The 20,732-nt window shown below is 42.0% G+C and overlaps 1 protein-coding gene across 1 annotated transcript in view; it reads right to left on the reverse strand.

Annotated features, from left to right (window-relative positions):
• Positions 1-20,732, reverse strand: part of ITGA9 (integrin subunit alpha 9) — a 242,072-nt gene that overhangs the window by 26,125 nt on the left and 195,215 nt on the right. The window contains exon 27 of the mRNA XM_032102630.1: positions 13,035-13,154. Within this exon, the coding sequence (XP_031958521.1) occupies positions 13,035-13,154 (120 nt within the window). The remainder of the gene's footprint in view (positions 1-13,034; positions 13,155-20,732) is intronic.

Below are 20,732 nucleotides of genomic sequence, written 5' to 3' on the forward strand. Positions count from 1 at the left end.
ATGGCACAAAAGAATTAGCAATGTACACAAAATAGCACTTAACTGTTAACTTACTTTAATCTAATCTGGCTAAGTTCTCTTGAGATATTACTGCTGGTATGTTGGGAGAAGATCTGTAGTCCTTCACAGATTTTAGAAGTAAATTTTTTTCATACTAAAATGTGCATAGTTTTTAAACACACATTTTATTGGGCAGTTACTTTGTAATTTTGAATACTAAGATAAAATTCTTTTTCTGATAAGAGCATTCATAAATTTACCTAAAGGTATAATTAAATAAACTATTATTTTAACCAAATGCTCTATACCTATCTGAAAGGCTAAATATCAAAAAACAGTCACTAAGGCTAGGTATCTCGAAGTAGATGCACAATTCAGACTAGCAGCATGCATGGAAAAGATGCATTTAGGTATGCGAAACAGTTAACTGCACATAGAGAGGGACACCAGTACAGACAACCTAATTTAATACATTAGTTTTTTTAATACAACATGCCTTGCCATTGTCACTGATGCTAGAGTGTCACCCACTCATTAACAGTTTGTTCCTCTAACCAGTTCTTGTGCAACTTTTCTCCCAGGAGCTGTTAAGTTGGCTTCAACGGAGCTACTTAGTAATGTGGTGAGTAGAGTTGTTAGTTCTGTTATTTACCTTTGGAATATCTTTATCATGTAGGTACCATCTAGGGTGCATCAGACAAGACTCATTCATCTAGGCTGTGATTCATTTGTGCATACATAATAACTTTTGTTAAGGTCTTACTATTTACAGTTGTATTGGGTTGACCCTGAGTTGATGGACAGTCTTTGAGACCAATGACGCTTCTCACAATTTACATATTTAAACCGCACGGAAAGGCGGGACTGGCCCTTTTTGTCGGAGCTCGCCTGCTGGAAGGTGGGGGGGGGGGAGCTCCGAGCCTCCCGGCCCCACCGGGCCGGGCCGGGGCCACTGCCCCTTTCCCCCTTTCCCAACACTGTGGCACGGACCCTGGGTCGCTTGGGGAGGGACTATCCCAGAGCCGCAGGCAGCTAAAACCAGCCATGGACTGCTCACAGCTAAACCCATCCAGCGCGGCTCCTGGGGACAGGCGGGTCCCTCTCCTCTCCATGCGGAGCCGGCAGAGCCAACGGGAGCTGGCAGAGCCTCCTGTCTGCAGCCAGCACACTTCGTGCTGAACTGAAGAGGACACCATGCAGCCAGCAGCACAAAGGGAGCGAGGCTTTCTCCACCGTAAAGCCTGAACAAGAACACCCTTCAACACGGCGGCGTCAGAGTCAGAGAGAAAGAGAAGTGAGTCACGTGGGACGGAGCTGAGCATGGCGACGGGAGAAAAGAGGGCGGTGCCGCGATTCTGGCGCGTAGCTTAAAAAACCTTCTTGCATGCTGTGGTAAGAAACTGTAATACCACAAACTGTTTGTCTCTTTAATCCATTTGAAGAACATGGGGGGATGGAGAATCCTCATGTGGCCTGTGAAGATTGTGAAGAGTGCCTATGCCAGGCTATATAGAAGTAGTAAGAGGCTGTTAGAGACTTGTGGCGAAGAAAAGCCTTCGTGTGCAGGCCAAAATAACTTATCCTTAAAAAGATGAATAACCCCATGTGATGGCCCATGTTTTGCAGTGTGAAGGAGCTGTGAGATTTTTCATGGGAGAGATGTTCTACACACAGCAGATTGTTTGTTTCCGGGCGGGTCTGCTGTTAGTGGCAGTTTGGGAACCACGTGCAACTGAAGAAAAACCCTTTTTTCCTTAAGCATAAGAGAGAGACTTTTCAAGAACTGGAACACTGACTAACATCCCATGTTCTGTTATCCTTGTGTGAGCTGGGTAAAAGGAGAGAAGTGCTGGAAGGGGGGCAGGGGGAGATTTGCTTTAATTTTTTTTTTGTTATTTTTTTCTTTACTTTTAATTCTACTAGTAATAAAACTCTTTCATTGTACTGCAACTGTTTAAGGTTTGTGCCTGCTTTGCTTTTCTCCTAATTCTTATCTCACAGAAGGAAAATAAGTAAGTAATGAATATTTTGAACCAAAACCACTACTTTAATTAGTGTTTCTGCCTGGTTTTGAACTCAACCTGCTACAATATCAGTGCTTCAAAAATGAAGAGAATTCCAATGACTGGACTTAAAAAGATCTTTCAGTGCTGAGTTAGGGTAATCTGAGTTCAATGAAAGCACAAACTTCTTGCATCTCACAGGATAGTAACTATGTACAGTATCTTGCAAGACAGATGTTACAAGTATACTTACAAGTGTAATTAAAAAGAGAATTGGCCAACATTTAAACTTACAAACACTTCCAAATAGTTTTAAAATATTTACCTATTGCAAAATTTTACTATATAGTTTATTTTTTAAGAAGTTGTAGAATGAACACAGCCATCAACAAAAGCTCATCTCTGATTATCACTCTCAAAAGTGAGAAGGAACACAATGTCTACTGCAGATACGTCTAGATAAAACTGTCTTCTAAAATTTCAACAGGGAATAGGACAGTAACTAAGGATATCATTGCTGTAAACACAATTAATTTAAGACATATCTCAATCCATATGTTCCATTTCCTCTCCAAAGAAAGGAAAGAAACACTAGTGGAATATTTTTTGCTTTGTTTGAAAACCAGAGACTAAATACTAAAGACCATTTCCTGGTTTCAATAAAAAGCAACTTTACAATCATACTTTGATATATTTGATCTGTCAGAAATATTTGAATGAAAGTTGTACCATTGTGTACTAGTTTGAAAACAAACCAGTGGGAGGCACCAAGTCAGAATAACAATTTAATAGGGAAATTTTTAAAAAAGGCAGAAGACACTGGTTCAAACTGACAGTCAGGATACAACCTTGACACCCTGTTAGTCAGGGTGGCAGTAGCAGTCCAATAAAATGGTGGCTGCAGTCCTCCTAAAGTGGTGCATGTGGTTCTGTTGAAGCAATGATCCTGTAGAAGGGTCTGCTCTTCCTTGGAAGGTCCAGTGGTGGCTGTGTAGCTCTTGTCCTCTGGAAATCCAGTGGAAAAGGGTTTCTGTGGTGTTTGGAATTTCAGATTATATCCAGGATGGAATGCTTGGTTCCTCCCTCTGAGTGAAGCATCTCACAATGGGATGATTAGTCATGAGGCAAGGCATTGATGGGCTCATTAACAGAAGATAGTCCAGAGGGAGGAGGCAAGGAAACACTGCCCCACCTGGTTTCAACAGCTCATGAGGATGGTAATAGAATACACTGCAACCCAGAACACATTGTCTTGGGGTGACTTTATCATGCTGTATCCCCTATCGCCTGCTCTATGCCAGACATGAATCCTGTGCCTTTCCGTGTCTTAAAGCTGGGTCCAAGAGAAAGGGAAAAAAATAGAGCTGAGCAGTTTTGTGTTCAAGGACACAGATATACACTCCCCTGCGTTCTTGCGGTGGAGCGGAGGAAAGCACCTTCCTGCTTTTAGCCAGCTTTCGGCTCTCTTTTCTCAGGGGAGAGACGGAGAGTTAAACTCCTTTGCTTTTTAGCTAGCTTCTTGTTCATTATCTAAAGCAAGGAGTTTCCTGGGACTTTGGCTTCTTCTTCTTTTCTTCTGGACTGTTCAGCAAGAACAGTCACCAGGAGGCCGTACACCATGGCCTGGAGGGGCCCATGCTGAACCCCAGCTCCAGAGAGGAGAGAGCTACACCCACAAGGACTTTGAATCTACCCAGGTTTCTTCTCCACAGCAAGAGGTTTTATTATTTAACATCATTCTTTTTTCCATGCCTGCATGGACTTTGTTTGTTAAATAAATAGGTTTTTTTCACTTTCGTCCGAGGAATTTCTTTCTGAACCTGGTGGGGGAGGGGCTGTTGAAATCTGCCTTTTAACAGAGGGACGTTCATTTCGGATGTTTTTCCTCCAAATTCGTCTCAAACCAAGACAACCATGTTCACAATTATCAGAATAAGTCACTTTCATGGGTTAGCCAAACCAGAAGGAAATGGCTATGGCTGATATAAGTTATAATACAGGATTTCCCACTGTGACACCAAGCCTAAAGATAGAATTCAGACTAGGCAAATTACATTTGCTCTGTTATTGGCATTTGGGTCTGAGAGATGCTAATGACTACCAATAAGTACACGTTGTGTTCTGGTAGTGGGAAACCTTGGTACTTATTTGCAATTTTTCAGTCTACACATGCATTCTTCTTCTGGTTTAGACTTCTGAAAATGATGGCTATCTTTCCTCTTTTCTGAAAGACATTCTGAATCGCAACCCTACCTCTCTCTTGCCAGTGGATTACATTTGTTTGCATGGTGCCAGGCTGCAATGGCTGTGATGTTCTCAAAGTACTCTGGCATGCACAGCTCTCATTTGGAGGACACTGAGACCACAGAGAACACTCAGTCACAACATTATTGTTGCACATTTACATAGCTCATTTTATCAAGAAAGATAACAAAGGCATTTTACAAGTACTGGACACATACCACAACTGAAATGTTGCCAATCTTTCTCTTGAGGGTAGTGAACAAATATTACATGGCAGCCAGCAAGCTCACTGGTGAAGGCAGTATTTTGGCTACAATAGCAGCATTAACCATTTAATTGTGTAAGAACAAATAAAAGATGACCAAACTCAATCTTCCTGCAACATCCAGTCAGAATTCAAAAAGCACAGCAAATCATCAGAGTAATGTACTGTAGAAAACCCAAAGTTTGAGTCACTGTGGCAAGAATACAAACCCTTTTGGTCTCAGGAAGCCAAGGGTCTACAAACATTTTGTGGTGCTTGCTTTGGTTCAGGAAAAGGAAACGATAAAAGAAGTTTTGATTGTCCCTTAAGAAAATAAGCACATTTCAGGTGATCCTCTCAACTTCTGCCTGGTGAAAACTTCATTATTTCTATAGACAGACAACCACTTCCATTGTCCCATTTCCTCCTGAGGGTTTTGTAGATACTATGCAAAATTAAGATCTATCCATGTTTGGGAGATAATATGGGTTTGCTCTTGAATCACAGAAGTTAATTATCACCTGACTGCACTTTTAATACTTGTAACAGGATAATATTGAAAAAAACTTATTCTAGGTCTACTGAACCTAGAGTCTATATCAAAAAAGTAGTACCCTGAGAAGCCTACATGTGAGATAGCAAGTTACTTAAAGCAACTAGATAAATGGGTAGCAAAAGCAATAAAATTGAAAAGTTTATCAGAAAAACTGTAGAGAATGCAATGCTTCGAGGACTCCAGAAAGAGGAATTTCAGAGAACCCAAATAAAGTCACAGTTTTTATGAATGGACAGGACAGGTATGGGCTATTAGGTTCCTATACATAGGGATCATATTTTTGTGAATGAGACAACCTGAAAAATTAGAGGTAAAAGTGGGGCAGGAACTTGGAAGGAAGTTTGAAAAGATATTGTTGACGTGGTTTTAAATTAAGGAGAGAGGATGATGAAGAAAAAAACCAAAAGAAATTAGAAGAAATATAGACTTCGTAAGTTCCGAGGCAACTGGTGCATCCATCTACATCTCTGTGGGGAAGACCTTTGTGAGCTGTTCTCTTGGGTTACAATGTAAAATGTAACTAAAAGTACATATTCTACTACCATCTACATAAGCTGTTAAAATGGGTGGAGCAGTGTTCTTTATCTTCTCCATGACTCAGCCGTGGTAACTCCCTCTGGGGAAGCAGCAGCCACCCTGGGAGGGGGGCATCTCCACTAATGGGCCATCAATGTCTCCCAGCATCACTCACAGAATTACACTATCCCATTGTGAGATGCCCCACCCTGGGGGAGGAACTCAACATGCCTACCTGTATATAATCTGAGGCTTGGAATACCACGAGAGGACCGCCACTGGATTCCCAGAGGGCAGGAGCTCTCGATAACCACCACTGGACTTCCAGAGAAGGACCAGGCCTTTTCTGCAGGATCACCGCTTTGACAAGACCACATCAATCACTCCAGCAGGACTGCTATCACTGTTTAATTGGACTGCTACCACCACCCTGACCAACAGGGTATCAGCTCGTATTCTGACTCTGTAAGTTTAAGCCAGTGTTTCTGTATTACTGCCTTTATTGTAATTTTCCTATTAAATTGCAGTTCTGACTTGGAATCTCTCACAAAATATTTGTGTGGAGTCAATTCCTCCGCTGGTTTGCTTTCAAACTAGCGCAGTTGTGAAATACACCCTTCCCATCAGTAGTGCCTAGTAAGTACTCTCACAGCAAGTTGAGCTGACTGCCTTGTTCATCTGAACAACAATTATGATCCTTAATTTTTGGCTTCAGCATAGTACATAATGGTTTAATCTTGGAATTATATGTACAGAAAGGAAGAAGCATGTGAACTCTGAATAGACAAAACTACTTTCACCAAAGATATGAAATGCCACTCAGTTTTAATAGGTTACTCTGTCCTCACCTCTAAAAACAATGTTCGAAGTTACATAGCTATTACAACCAGCTGGGGGACTTTTTTAAAATTAAAATGTACTCTTACTGGACAGATGATATTTATAAATAGAGTAGGGGGAAGAGAGAGACAGAGTTAGAGACAGGAAATGGATATGGATATGTACACATATATAAGTGTATACTTTGGTCACAACAACCCCATGCACAAGATGGGGACAGAGTGACTGGAAAGCTGCCCAGCGGGAAAGGACCTGGGGGTTCTGGTCAACAGATGGCTGAACATGAGCCAGCAGTGTGCCCATGTGGCCAATAAGGCCAATGGCATCCTGGCCTGTATGAGCAATAGTGTGGCCAGCAGGACCAGGGCAGTGACCCTGTACTCAACACTGGTGAGGCTGCACCTCAAGTACTGTGTCCAGTTTTGAGCTATTCAGTTCAAGACATTGAGATGCTGACACAAGTCATGAGAAGGGACAATTAAAGTGATGAAGGGTCTATGGAATTGTTGGGGTTTTAGTTTAGTCCTAGTTTTTTTCCTGTTAAAGGAATTTTTTCCCATATGCATGTTGCTAGGGGACAAATGGCTGTACTTCAGAAAGACAAAAGAGCTGCCCATTGGGGGTGGGGTGGGCCTGGGTACTCCTTTGTTTCACCTGGGTGTGGGGTCAGTTCGCTCTCGGCGTTCGGAGAGAGAAGCTGCAGAGAAAGGAGCTGCTGGTTCTTTTTTTGGCTGTTTTTCTTTCTGCTGGAAACAACGCCGGGATCCCAAAGCCGCTTTCCCTGCCCTGCTGGAGGCCAGGCTGTGGCTGCCCTGTCCCGCTGCTGCTTTGAGCCTTCGCTACGCTGTAGCCCTGCTCACCCTGCCTGCCCGACCTCCGGGGGGGTTCCCCATTTGGATACATCTCGTCTGCCACCCGGGATTTGTGCTCGTCCCTGCCATTCCAGCCTGCTGTTCCTGAGAGTCCGGCCGAACACCGGGGCCAGCTGCCCAGCGGTTTGTGAAGCCCTTGTTCCATCCTTCCCTGGGATCCCAGGGCACCGGTGCCGCGTGCTCCCCGAGCTCGCTCCGGAGCGCCCCCTGCAGCCGCGGGGGAACCATCGCACCTGCCCTGCTCACCGGGAGCCGCCAGCGCCCCTGCCGGCTGCCAGTAGAACTGCACCCAAGGGGAAAGGGCCTGACAGCCGAGAAGGCTGGGACTGGGTTTGTGTTTGCTGTTACTGCCATAGTTATTGTTGTTTGTTTGACTGGTTATATATATAATAGTAAATAACTGTTATTCCTATTTTCCCACATCTTTTCCTAAAGGCCCTTGATTTCAAAATTATAATAACTCAGAGGGAAAGGGGTTACATCTGCCACTTCAAGGGAGGCTTCTGCCTTCCTTAGCAGACACCTGTCTTTCAAAACCAAGACAGGAATAAATAATAAAATGAGTAGCTGATGGAGCTAAGGTTGTTCAGCCTGGAAAAAAGAAGGGTCGGGGAGACCTCACTGATCTCTACTACTACCCGAAAGTAGGCTGTAGCAGATGGGAGTCAGCTACTTCTCTCAGGCAGCTAGTGACAGGATGAGAGGAAAAGGCCTCAAGCTGTGCCAGGGGAGGTTTTGGTTGGATACTGAAACAGTGGTTAAGCACTGGAATGGGCTGCTCAGGGAAGTGGTAGAGTCACTATCTCTGGTAGTGTTGAAGAAACGACTGGATGTGGCACTTGGTGCCATTGGTCTAGTTGACAAGGTAGTGATTGGTCAAAGGTTGGACTCAATGATCTTGGAGGTCTTCTTCAACCTTGATTCTATGATTATGTATATATATGCATGTGTGTGTCTGTGCATGTATGTATAACAGCCACACTACTCCCCTACACTGAAACCCGAAGAGGTTTTGTGCTGTAACTGTATTTCCATACACACCTCGGGAGGAAAGTGTGGTGTTGTTTTGTTTATGTGGTATTTTTTAAAATCACTTTTATTTCATTGCAGAGCTACTACTCCAAAACCTGGCCACCAGGAAAGGGGGTTGGTATGATGACTGCTCAGGAAACAGTAGTTACACACTGCCACCTGAGCTGTAAATGAAAGGGAGAGAAAATGGTTTGGGGCTTGTAACACAGTATACACAGCAACCACTGGCAAAGATTAGGTGCAGAGTTTACGAGTATTTTTTTTCTTTCACTGGAACATGATGAGCTGTATGTTTTGGCCCATTTAAAAATACTTAATGTTTGAGGCCCTAGGTAAGAGAAAGCGTCTCCTTTCAAAAAGGGAAAAGCTTTTTTGGTTTTGTACATAGATGAATTTCAAGTTAGCTTTAGCCTTGGTTAGTTTCAGATATCTTCTGAATGCTGAAACAATATGTGAGGCAATGGCAACTACTCCGTGTAGGGGAATACAAGTGTTCTTTCAAAGACACTTGTGCAGTCACAAGTTATTTCTCCTAAAAACTAAAAAAAAAGTCTTCAAACCCTCATTTTAAGACAAAAGGCAAAACTGTACTGTGTAGCTAACACTGAAGAGCAGGTACCTACCCTCTGGCTAGTCAAAAAACAACGTATGTGGGTATTACTCTCCTTGCCCTCCTCTCTACAATCCTCTCAAAAACCCACAAAGAAGAGGTTCTTATTACATAAGGGACACCTAGAGATAAATTCTTTGACCCAGGAATCCAGAAAGCAATGCTAGACAAGTCAGAGCTTGGATACCACAGGGACAGGCTCAGCTCAGAGAGATGCTTAATGTCAAGATAAATAAATTTTGATAAAAGTCCATTTCCTGTGTTAAATATACCACAGAGAAAGAAAATAATGTTGCTGCAATGAATGTAAATGAATATAAAACCTTTTTTTGAAAATCACTTCCACAACTGGCTCCACGGATCACTCAGCTCCCCAAATGTCCAGCCTGGTGCTCACTTACACATTCCCTCTTTGATAACTTTTTTTTCTGTGCACTTAATCTAAAATGATATGGATTAAATAATTCATTTCACAACTCAAGCCAGTTCAAAGTAGAAATTTCAATCCAAAACATTGTAAAGCACTACTATCATTAATAGAATATTTATTGTGTTAGAATATATCATGCTTCAGTTTTGCATTTGCAAGGTGTATACCTGGTCTACATGTGCATAAATACACTATGCCTGAAGGAGACTTTGTCCTCACATATTGCTGCTGCAGTCCTGACACCTGAGGGAAGCAGGACAGCACTCACCAAAATAAACCAGCCATCGCTGCCTTTCCCTACTGAATTTTTGCCAGCGCTTGTGAAACTACAGGCCTGTCTAGCATGTGGGTAGCTGGCCTGAAGAAAAGCAACCTCCTCTTCTGCTCCATTTTCCACAAGCATCTGGAGGCCACCAAAGGGGTATATGCCAATCTCCACATAAAAAAGCAAAATGTATTGCTGTGGGCAACAGCATGAGAGCTCCTCCTGCTCTTCCTGCTCCTCCTGCACATAGGCAACCACAGGTGAGGCATGAGTGTGGAGAGTGAGCTATGCTGCAGAGAATTTGGCAAGTATGAGAGGATGTCCCCACAGATGCCTATACAAAGTTACCCAGAGTAGATGAACAAGATACAAAAAGCCACAAGTTGGGTTGTCCAACAAAATAGGCAAAAATGGGGGAATCCTTGCCAGTGTGCCTTATGCATGGTATCTTGTGGAAGGCGGGGAAAAGCTGCTCACTCCCTCTGAATCTGTATGCACTTAAACCAGAGGATGCACAACGTCTACATTAAATTTGAAAATAAACAGAGAAGCAAAGCCACTTAAAAACTGATCAAGCTCAAAGCTAAAAAGCTTTTTATGTATGTATAAACATGGCTGTGATCTTGCACATGAATAAATAAGCTTTTATTTGAAGAGAAACAACCAAACATTTAACATCACTTCCATTGACATGAACCCCCTAAACTGTGCAATTTTAGATCTACAAATAATTAATAAAATAATTACCATACTCTTCTTAGTACGATGCACAGTAAACTTATTCTGATTCAAAATAGAATTTTGTGCTGGAATGTCCCTGAAGTCTCACTCCTGCTAATGCTATTAATTCTAGCAGTGTGAAATGTGAAATACTTACATGTATTCTAGTATTCTTCTACAACTTTAAGGAACTGTTTACTCCATTTGCAAAACATCAGCATGTTCGAGGATTTGTCCATTGTGTTGCGCCACTTGTGGTGTAGTCGTGCACACAGCAAGAGTGTACTTTCCACATTGGGCTGAGACACAGACGTGGCCAGCACACTCTGCACTAAGGCCAGTGCTCAGTTCTGTTACAATGAATTTGCTCCAGCTCCTACTCTTTCCTGTGTAAACAGCTGCCTTGCAGCACCACAGTTTAGCTCTAATTAATTTCTTAATAAACATATGATTTATTTTGTAATCTAGTCCTAAAAGTCGGGTAAATTCTTGTTCTCACTGGCGGTTCTAAAATATCCAAATCTCCATCTAATTAAAATCTGTTCTTTCATTCCACATTTAAAAACTAAATTCTAATATAATGTTGGGATTTTTTTTTTTTACTTCTTCACACACAAAATTTAGGAATGACTGTAGGATGTACTTGGCCAATTTTGTCTAAAAAATATTTACAATCAGACAAGATTCCTCTGTAGGACTGCAACTTTCCCATATCAGTTTTATCTCAACTTTAATACTGCCATAATTTTAATAAATACAGTAACTAGGGAGTGCAAAGTATAAGTTATATATATTTATGCTTCAAACTAAGATAAATTAAAATACTGGCTGATAGCAGCTACACAGTTTTAATAACTTTTCTCTAAAACAAAACCTTAAATTACTGGATACTTTATTAATCATGCAAATCTGTGGATAAAGTACTGGAACTCATCTGGCAAAGCCTGACTGTCATCTCTGACTCTGGGCAAGGCCTCTCAACTTCCTTTGCCTCAGCACATATGCATGCAAAAACAGCTATGTAACCCCAGTTATAGCTATTTGTTCCTGTGAGTTGGAATTTCTCTCAAAGCTTTCATGCAACAAAATGGCAGTTGCTTCACATGTACCAAATGATCCCTATAAAATTTAAAAGAGCTCAAAGTATTGAGATTAACCCAGGAAGCAAAGGACTGTATTAACTCCAGTGGAGACCAAGAACTGAACTTGTGCAAGTTTTACCTGAAGACTCACAGGGTGATATTTCTCTTATCTTGCACATTTTCAAACAGTTCATCTTATGCCTTTTTATGATATGAAATGAGTAATATGAAATCAGTCATATAGGTATCAGCAGCAGTAACTCCTTTATCAAAACTGTGTGTCATTGAGACATAAACCCTGGGCCTCTTCCAATCTCACATTTTTCCATTCTCATGGTTATTCTTCAGTCTTAATTGCACAGATTTTTTTTTTTTTTTTTTACTATTTCTGACACAGAAAGCAGAAGTATTTCCCAAATGCCAGAGAAACAGAAGTTATGAGATATTCTAGACTGTGGTCAGACATTGTTTTCCAAATTAAACTGGCCAGTCAGTGCTTAAAAATCTTCAAAACTGATTATAAAAATACTTTAAATCTATAACCCATATAAAATTTATATATTATATGATGTAGTGTATAATCTATAAACCAATTATACACACATCTATATAATTTAAAATAAGAATTGCATGGCTAGTTTTAGGTTTCTAAATCCATTTTATAGCTTCACAACCTGCAGCAATATGTCGTTTTGCAGCACATTGGGGCTGTGACCTCCAGTCTCAGAACAGCCAGCTAGGAGAGCCTGCAGCACACATGCTGCTAAACAGTGCAAGTCAGGCTGCTGGATGTCTGCCATGGGAAGCAAAATAATGCTGGACTTGCTCCCATTCTGCATTTGAGATTTAGTTCTCTCTAAGACAGTCCCTGACCTTGACTGTGGTCTTTTAAGTTTATGGATTGGTAACAGGGAAATGAAAAACGAAAACACTTGAAGTTCCTTACCCTTCATATTTACCACACCAGATGGCTGCTGGCAAGTGTTAGCATCAGCCCAGTTTTACCCTATAACAGTCCCTGGGTAAAAGAATTGTGCCTTATCAGAGACAGTGTGAAGGCTGTCTTTTAACAGGTCGAGATGCTTCTTGCTCTATTAAGGCATTTTACTGATCGGGAGCTCTTTGTCTGAGGGATCTGAAGAATTTATTGCTGGATACTCCTCTCCCAAGGGCATCTACCTCTTGGAAAGTAGCTACCAAGTAGTTTTTGCTAGACATGCACCCAATCTCTTTGCTGGTCAAGCAAGCTGGCCTGATTTTCAGGAAATTCTGCTGAAATCAGTGAACCTCAGTCATCATAAGAACATAGAAATGCAAAGTATCTAAGTGTAATATAACAGTAGATTTCTAAGAGAGACCTTCCATTGTCCTGAAATGGTTATCAGAGGTTTCAACTTCTAATAACCAGGCTCTAAAAACCCCCACTTTTTCACTTCTTCTCTACATCATGAGTCCCTCACAAAAGCTTGTATATGCAATTGGTTTTGCTGACTAATGACTTCTGTAATGGGATAGACAATTATTCAGTTCCTAAAGAAAATGGATGTTAAATACGAGGATAAATTTAAGCTTTTTTCCCCTGGGATTAGCTTTGGCATTATGTTGCATCTGTTACCTTACCTTCCATAAGAGCACAGCCAGCAATAGGAAGATGAGAATTCCCACCAACAAACTGATGGCAATGATCCATCCGACAACATACCCACGAGGCTCCAGATTGTGTAAAGCCTCAAAGACCACCTACAAAGCAATTAGAAAAAGATTTTTTTATAATTGGAAGTTGTATTGTCTTCTCTTGTACTTATCTTATTAAACACATGGTATGGTGGCCTCACTGATCATACTTCATCTGTCAAATAGGGAATGCCGCCTTAACTTAGTGCTTTCCATCAATTTTTCCCAAAGAATTTAAAGCTTTCAAGGGAGTTTTGAGTAGTCATGTGTTGGATCCAAAGAATATCAGCCTCCTCTCCAGCATAACACTTACCCTGCCAACCCCCAACACTGAGCTTGTTCAGGTACTGGGCCATCAAATGTGCACAAAGTTTTGCATGAAAAACTCCATCCCTTAGATTGGCTGGCGTGACATCTTGCATGGCTTGTCTTTCTCATCATCTTCTGGCCCTGCCAAACCCCCTGATGCTTCACATGAAACATTCATAATGAACTTGTGCTGAGGGTTAGGTTTTCTCAAATGAATTTCTTCCCATTTGTTGTCAGGAAAATGCTGGGGGTGGCTTTCTAGGTAAATAGACAGCGATTAAGGAACAAAAGAAGTAGCCAAGCACCCTGATATGCCGTTGAAATTGTTTTGGGGAGGGGAACAGGGGTCTGGAGTTTCTTAGCTGGGTGGGAGTAGCCTTTTCCTCCTGGGTTTTTTTTCACCTAGGACCTCTCCTGCACAGCGGTTTCAACACTGCCATGGAGCTCTGCCTGCCACCTGCTTGTAAGTCCGTTGCTTGCAAGAGAGAAAGAGAGTCCTGGCTGCTCCATTGACTGAGACTTCGCCAGCTGCCAGCACCGAGAGAGACCAGCACAGTCCACGTGGGTGCCTGGGGGAGTTGTTCCTTCCCTCCCCTCCTCAGAGCCACTGCGTGGCGAGCCACCTGAAGCTGAAGCTGCCCCCGCCGGACCTCTTCTCTATACGATAGTGTGACATTGTGATAAAGCCCTGCCTTCCTTCCCAGCATGCAATTAGTGGTACTAAAGATGGATCACCACTTGCATAAGTGCCTGGGGGAGTCGATCCTTCTTCCCTCTCCCTCCTCTGAGCTGCCATCACCACCAGGGAGGTCCTGCTCTTGCATCTGAGCGCCCCCTGAAGCTGCAAGGGAGGTACTGCACCTTCTCTGCCTCAACGTGAGCCAACAGCGCCCCCTGCTGATGTGGTCGTAACTACACCGAAGGGGAAATGGCTTAACCGGTGCAAAAGTCTGTTATTGGGGAGTTTTTTATCGTCGTTGTTGTTGTTTGTTCTGTCTTGTTACATATATATATTCTAGTAAAGAACTGTTATTCCTTTTCCCATATTCTTGCCTGGAAGCCCTGTAATTTTTGAAGTCACAATAATTTGGAGGGAGGGGTCATCTTTCCATTCCAGGAATGTTTCCACCTTCCTTGGCAGATATTTGTCTTTCAAACTAAGACAGCTTGTTAACTATTTTTTCCCCCCAAAAAACTGGACAACTCATACATCCCTATTAAATACAAATCGTCCCTGCTGTGCTTTACGAGACACATTGTGTGAAAGAGGCAAGGACGCATGCAGTCATGGGTTCTTCTGGAAATGCTGGGAGCTGTTCTCTCTTTTTCTACAGCATGTATGACAGGGAAATACAGACAACAAAGAGCCTTCCCACCATCTGTCTCAAGAAGACAATGGGAGCAAATTATATTATTAATACATTCTATGTGAATTTTCAGTCTCTTTTTTCAGTCAAAACTAGTTCCTCAGCGGAAAACTCAAAAACAGCTCTCCTTAGTGAGGGCTATTTCTATGTTAAATTTTGCAATTTAATATCCAGCCAATGCAGAGAGGTAGCAGGCTTTTTTTTTAAAGGTAATGCTTTTGCTTTATCTGGCTTTGTTTTGCAAGACAAGGTAGCTGGTTTTCCTCCCTCCTTCACAAACCACTTTCACCATCTTTGCTTAAAAATGCCAAAACCATTTTGTAGATATGAATTGTTAAATCAGTTTTTTAAAGAAATTAACTGTTGAAAGTAGGTGAAAATCCACGAGTTAAAGTCACATAGAATTTTGCAATCCCAAGATAAAAGGCCAATGAAAAACCCATAAAATACATTCACTTACTGCTAACCCTGTTCAAACAGCTTAATTTATGAGACAGCAAATGCAATGCAATACCATGCAACTTCTATGAATCTTGAAGGTGGGCATTCAAGAAAAGGCTGCAAAAGGAAGGAGACGGCAGCACTGGTACAGGGGCCAGACATGTCTTAGGTTCTCCAACTGTGCAGATTTCCAAGCCTCAGAGAAAACCATGGGGATCCTGAGTGAGTGCAGGCAACAGCTCTTCTTTGACTGGGAGATGGGACAAGGACAGCCTATCAAACATTTCTCTGTTTCCATAAGCATATGTAGCCTTAGCAAACAGCCACTAAAATTACAGGCACAGATGAGAGAAAGGGGGTCACTATATTTTGTCGCAGTGTTCCAATAAAGGAGTACTTAGACATCCTTCATCTCAGTTTCACAAGTTAATTTAACACTGATTAAGATCACAGATTTTCTGGAGGAAGAATTTGAATATAGCCCATTTATACGCACTGCTTTTCTCTATTGATGAGATGTTATCAGGCATTTCACAGAATCACAGAATGGGTAAGGTTGAAAGGGATCACAGTGGGTCATCTGGTCCAACCTCCCTGCTCAAGCAGGGTCATTCTAGAGCACATTGCACGGAATTGCATCCAGATAGTTCTGGAATATCTCCAGTGAGGGAGACTCCACAAACTCTGGTCAATCAGTTCCGTTGCTCGGTCACCTGCACAGTACTGATACTCAGTTGGAACTTCTTGTGCATCAGTCTCTTCCTGTTTTCTCTTGCCCTATTGCTTGGCAGCACCAAGAAGAGCCTGGTTCCATCCTCTTGACATCAGATATTTGTATACATTGATGAGGGGTCCCCTCACTCATCTCTTCTTGAGACTGAACAGGCCCAACTCTCTTGGCCTTTCCTCATAAGAAAGATGTTCCGTTCTCTTAATCACCTCTGTTGCCCTCCACCGGACCTGCTTCAGGAGCTCCACATCACTCTTGTCCTGAAGAGCCCAGAACTGGACACAGCACTCCAGATGTGGCCTCACCAGTGCTGAGTAGAGGGTCAGGACCAACCTCTCTCCACGTGCTGGCAATGCTTTTCTTAATGTACCTGAGGATATCATTGGCCACCTTGACCACAAGGGCACACTGCTGGCTCAGGGACAGTTTGTTGTCCACCAGGACCCCACAGGTCCTTCTCCACAGAGCTGCTTTCCAGCAGTTTGGCCCCCAGCCTGTACTGGTGCAGGGGGTTATTCTTCCCCAGGCACAGGACCCTGCAATTGCCTTTGTTGAACTTCAGATCCTTCTTTTCTACCCATCTCTCCAAACACTTGAGGTCTTTTTGAAGGGCTTCACAGCCCTCTGAGGTATCAGCCACTGCTCCCAGCTTTGTGTCATCAGTGAACTTGCTGCCCCTTCCCCCAAGTCACCGATGAACAAGTTAAACAATACTGGACCCAGTACTTAACCTTAGTGGACACCACTAGTGACAGGCCTCTGATTAGATGTTGTGCCACTATAACACTCTGGTATCTGTTGTTCAACCAGTTCTCAATCCACCTTACTGGCCATTAATCCAGTCCACGCTTCCTGACTTTGCCTATGAGGCTATTGTGAGAGGCAGTGTCAAAAGCCTTGTTGAAGTTGAGGTAGGCAATACACTGCTCTCCCCTCATCCATCCAGGTAGTTGTCTCATCATGGAAGGCCATCAGGTTGGTCAGGCATTATTTGCCTTTAGTGAATCCATGCTGACTACTTCTGATCCCCTTCTTGTCATCCATGTGGATAGAGATGGCCTCCAGAATGAGGTACTCCATCATCTTTCCAGGGATTGACGTGAAGCTGACTGGCTGATAGTTCCCTCGGTCCTCCTTGCTCTTTTTCAGGACCAGGGTGATAGTTCTCAGGCACCTCTCCTGATCACCACAACCTTTCAAAGATGACCATGAATGGCCTTGCTTTGGTGTCATGATAACGAGACTTGAAAACATAGCAAATAAACATGAACTACAGCTCTACATATTTAGCATTATCCAAACATATTCTGATAACTAGTATCACAAGATTCAAAACAGCTCTCTAACATGGACCAGTTATTCAACCAAGAAAAAGAATAATTTTAGCATTTCAGATACTAGCACAAAGCGTTGTTAGACTTTTAAAGATATTTTGTTGAACAGAGAGCTTTCTAAGCAGCAGACTGTCCCTCACAGCCAGTGTAAGGGAAACACCAAACAGAGATCAAACATAGATCTTCTGCCTTACTTGTATTTCCAAGCAGATTGAAGGGATGAGCTGATGTGGCAATCCAGTTTTCATAGATGCTAAGGTTAGCATCCATCTTATAGTGTGATGACTTTTTCTTAGATAACAAGACATTAATATTATTTTCTTTTCTGACTCTAAAAACTCAAACTCCTTACATTTTAAGTATTGCCAACTTTACTGAAGAGACCTTTCAAGCTGTCTCTGGATGCAAAAGTAGGTGGGTGCCTTCACTACTCAGAAAGCAAATGTTAACATATCACAATCTCCAGCACAATAGACTGTTATGTACTTCATCCTGCCAAAAGACAGAGCCAGAAATAGCTGCAGAGATGAAATCATACATAATCTCCATAGCAAGAGCTTCACATTCCAGGTCTGAAGCACACTGCCTAGAAGACCCTGGCTGTAGCTTTTGCAGTCACAGCTTGAGCTAACAGGGTGGAGCAACAGCTTCTTATCTATCTGGTTTCTTCTACCAGTCTGGAATCAACACACATTCATTAAAAAAACACATTCATGGCTTTGTGGTTTGGAGAGGAGCAGGGATGTTGTGCATGTTAATATCCCTAGCTGTCTTAAGTCCTCAAAATCTGCCTGCATTAATACACAGTAAGTGCAATGAGTTTTGGTAAAGAAGGTACCAACAACAAAAAACCCAAGCCAAACCCAAATCAAATCAGACTGAACAGTCAGTCAGTGTATGTTGCATATCTGGAGTATAAGAAAGAAGGCAATACAGCCAGTGGCAGGATGCCAGGGAAGCAAGCAGAGGGTAATTGGTACTAAACAGAAGCACACCATCTGCCACCTGCTGCTTGACCCACTGGCCATTGTGCAGTCTCTGAAAGCCATTCTTGGGCAAACCTTGAATTCCCTATCCTTTCCACCCCAGCAGCACAGACTCTTCAGGGTGGCTAACAGGTTGGGGAGCACAAGGCAGCCCCCAGCTCAGCACACTTCCCACAGCCCTGACCTATAGAGAAGACAGGAGTGATAAGAGTAACTGATGCCGAAGATAAGGGCTGTGGGGTTGTCAAAATATCCCAGTAGGGGCAGCAGCTGGTTCACAGAAAGCACATGCAACAGTTACAAAATACAGAGTGGATTAGATGTTTGTTTTCAGACTGATAAAATGCCAGGGAAAAACCATGAAAAACATCATTGTCTTGATGACATATGAGGATTTTTATATTCATATTTTTCTTTTGCATTTTGCACTGTACATGCAAAGAAAGAGGGGAAGCCCAGGAGACAGTGCAGTTTGCCATTTAGCTTTTTGTAGCTCACACCTCAATAAGGTTTTACACAGTGTAACTGCCCTTCTGGAAAATAACTGAGATTTCCACCCAGCCACTGATTTTTGCAATGTCAAACCCAGGCATGCAAGAGCACCAAGCAGCTCATCTTCTACCTGTGCCAAACACTTGCTATATCCCGACAGCTATATCTTGGTTAACAAATTAAGAAGAAACAGAACTTTTTTTTTAAGAAGTTTTGAAACACCTTATTTCAGTAAAGCATGTAGGCAAGAAGTTAAGAATTAGCAATAAGAGTAGGAATTTATGAAAGTAAATACTCTGTCAAAGCCCTTTGCAGAAGAGATACATGCTACTGCACTGGTACTCAGAAAGAAAAGAAACATACTTCAGCAAAAGCTTATTCAGAATACAAATTGAAAATTTTTCTTTTCTTTTTGTTTATGTGTATTAAATGAATTTTATGCATTTGCATCATGAGCCACAGTGCCATGGAAGGCATGGGCTTATAAAAAAATGCTGTTTTATTTCTGTATTATCACCTAGATTATTTCTGGTCTTTCAAACCACACTGCACTGCTGGTTGACTTTTCCATTCAAGTACTGTTATGCTTGGGAGGACTAAAGCAGTAAAGACACCATTCTCCTATATGTCTGAACATATATGCATATACATCCCTTTTATATATATTAATTTATTTACATATACTAAGAAAAGCAGTGTTGTCTTAAAAAATACAAACCTGAGATTTCCTTGCAACCTGCTTGTCTCTATCCCTGGGAAATTAACTGTATTTTATTGTTATTGTGTATTGTACTCCTTTACCCAGGTGTATGTTTCTACCTGACAGACTGCAGTGTAAAGACAAGAAAATCTGTAAAAGGAATGTTCTAGTAGCAAATGGAAAGGTAAAACAATAAAATGAATAACTTAATGTCACAGTTTTGGAGACAGACAAGTGACAAGACACATTGGGTTCATGCACAACAGCCCACTTTTATTGAGTCCTCCTTTACTTATATAGAGTTGAAGGTCCGTGCAGTCGAACCCTATGGGCTGAACCAGTTGCCACCCAGCCAACCAGCCAATAGCTGCTTGTGTCCCCAGCGGCCTGGGCCTGCTCTCCAACAGTCCACACTGGTCAGATTGCATAACCTACCCGTCAGGGTGCTCCTATAATTTCAGTTATATCTTAATTACTTCAGTTATAAAACAGGGAGTTATAAAATGGGATTAATTATTATTGTGAGGCCTTCAGGCCAGCTGCTGACCACCACAATAACTTAACATGATGAAAACAATAAGACATCAAATCATTCACTGGTAAGGAGGCTGCAAAGCTACTGGAGAAAGCTCCAGCCAAGCATCAAAAAAGTAAGCTGGAGAGAATTGGTGCCTTAAAATGCTGAGTGTATCAAAAAAATGAGAGGGTGGTGATGGATTGCTGAGTGGAAGAGGTATTACTGTATGCATTAAAAAAACAGCTGGTACATCACGAACACTGTCCAGCTCCACAGGCTGCTCCTTCCAACACAGACATGGAGAACAGGCCAAAGTCAGGAGTCCCCCATGCTGCAGGCAGACAGTTAAAGCTTAGGTTCATGAATTTACATTTAAATATCTTTGCATATAGATATGCATATAAAGACACCTTACAAGTCTTCACAACTGTAAACTTACTTTTTGTAAGGTTTATTTTGCTATTGTTTTTCCCCCAAATATATTATCATTGCAAACATAAACATACCTAAATTCTGAGCAGAAAAAATCCATGGAGGACAACCACTTGCCTGTGTTGCATTGTCTTGGTTTAAGACAATTTAATGGGAACACTCTACAATGAGTTCTCCCTGTTCATTTTAAACCAATCCCTTTCTACTTATAGTAGATATAAGTGAAAAAATATCAGTTTCCTAGCAAGCAAAACAGCAACAGGCCAAAGAAACCAGTAAATAATCACTAGATACAAAATTGCTAAATCTCACAGACCCCCACCAGAGACGAGGAGA

Source organism: Corvus moneduloides, chromosome 1 (assembly GCF_009650955.1).
Source record: "Corvus moneduloides isolate bCorMon1 chromosome 1, bCorMon1.pri, whole genome shotgun sequence".
NCBI lineage: Eukaryota > Metazoa > Chordata > Aves > Passeriformes > Corvidae > Corvus > Corvus moneduloides.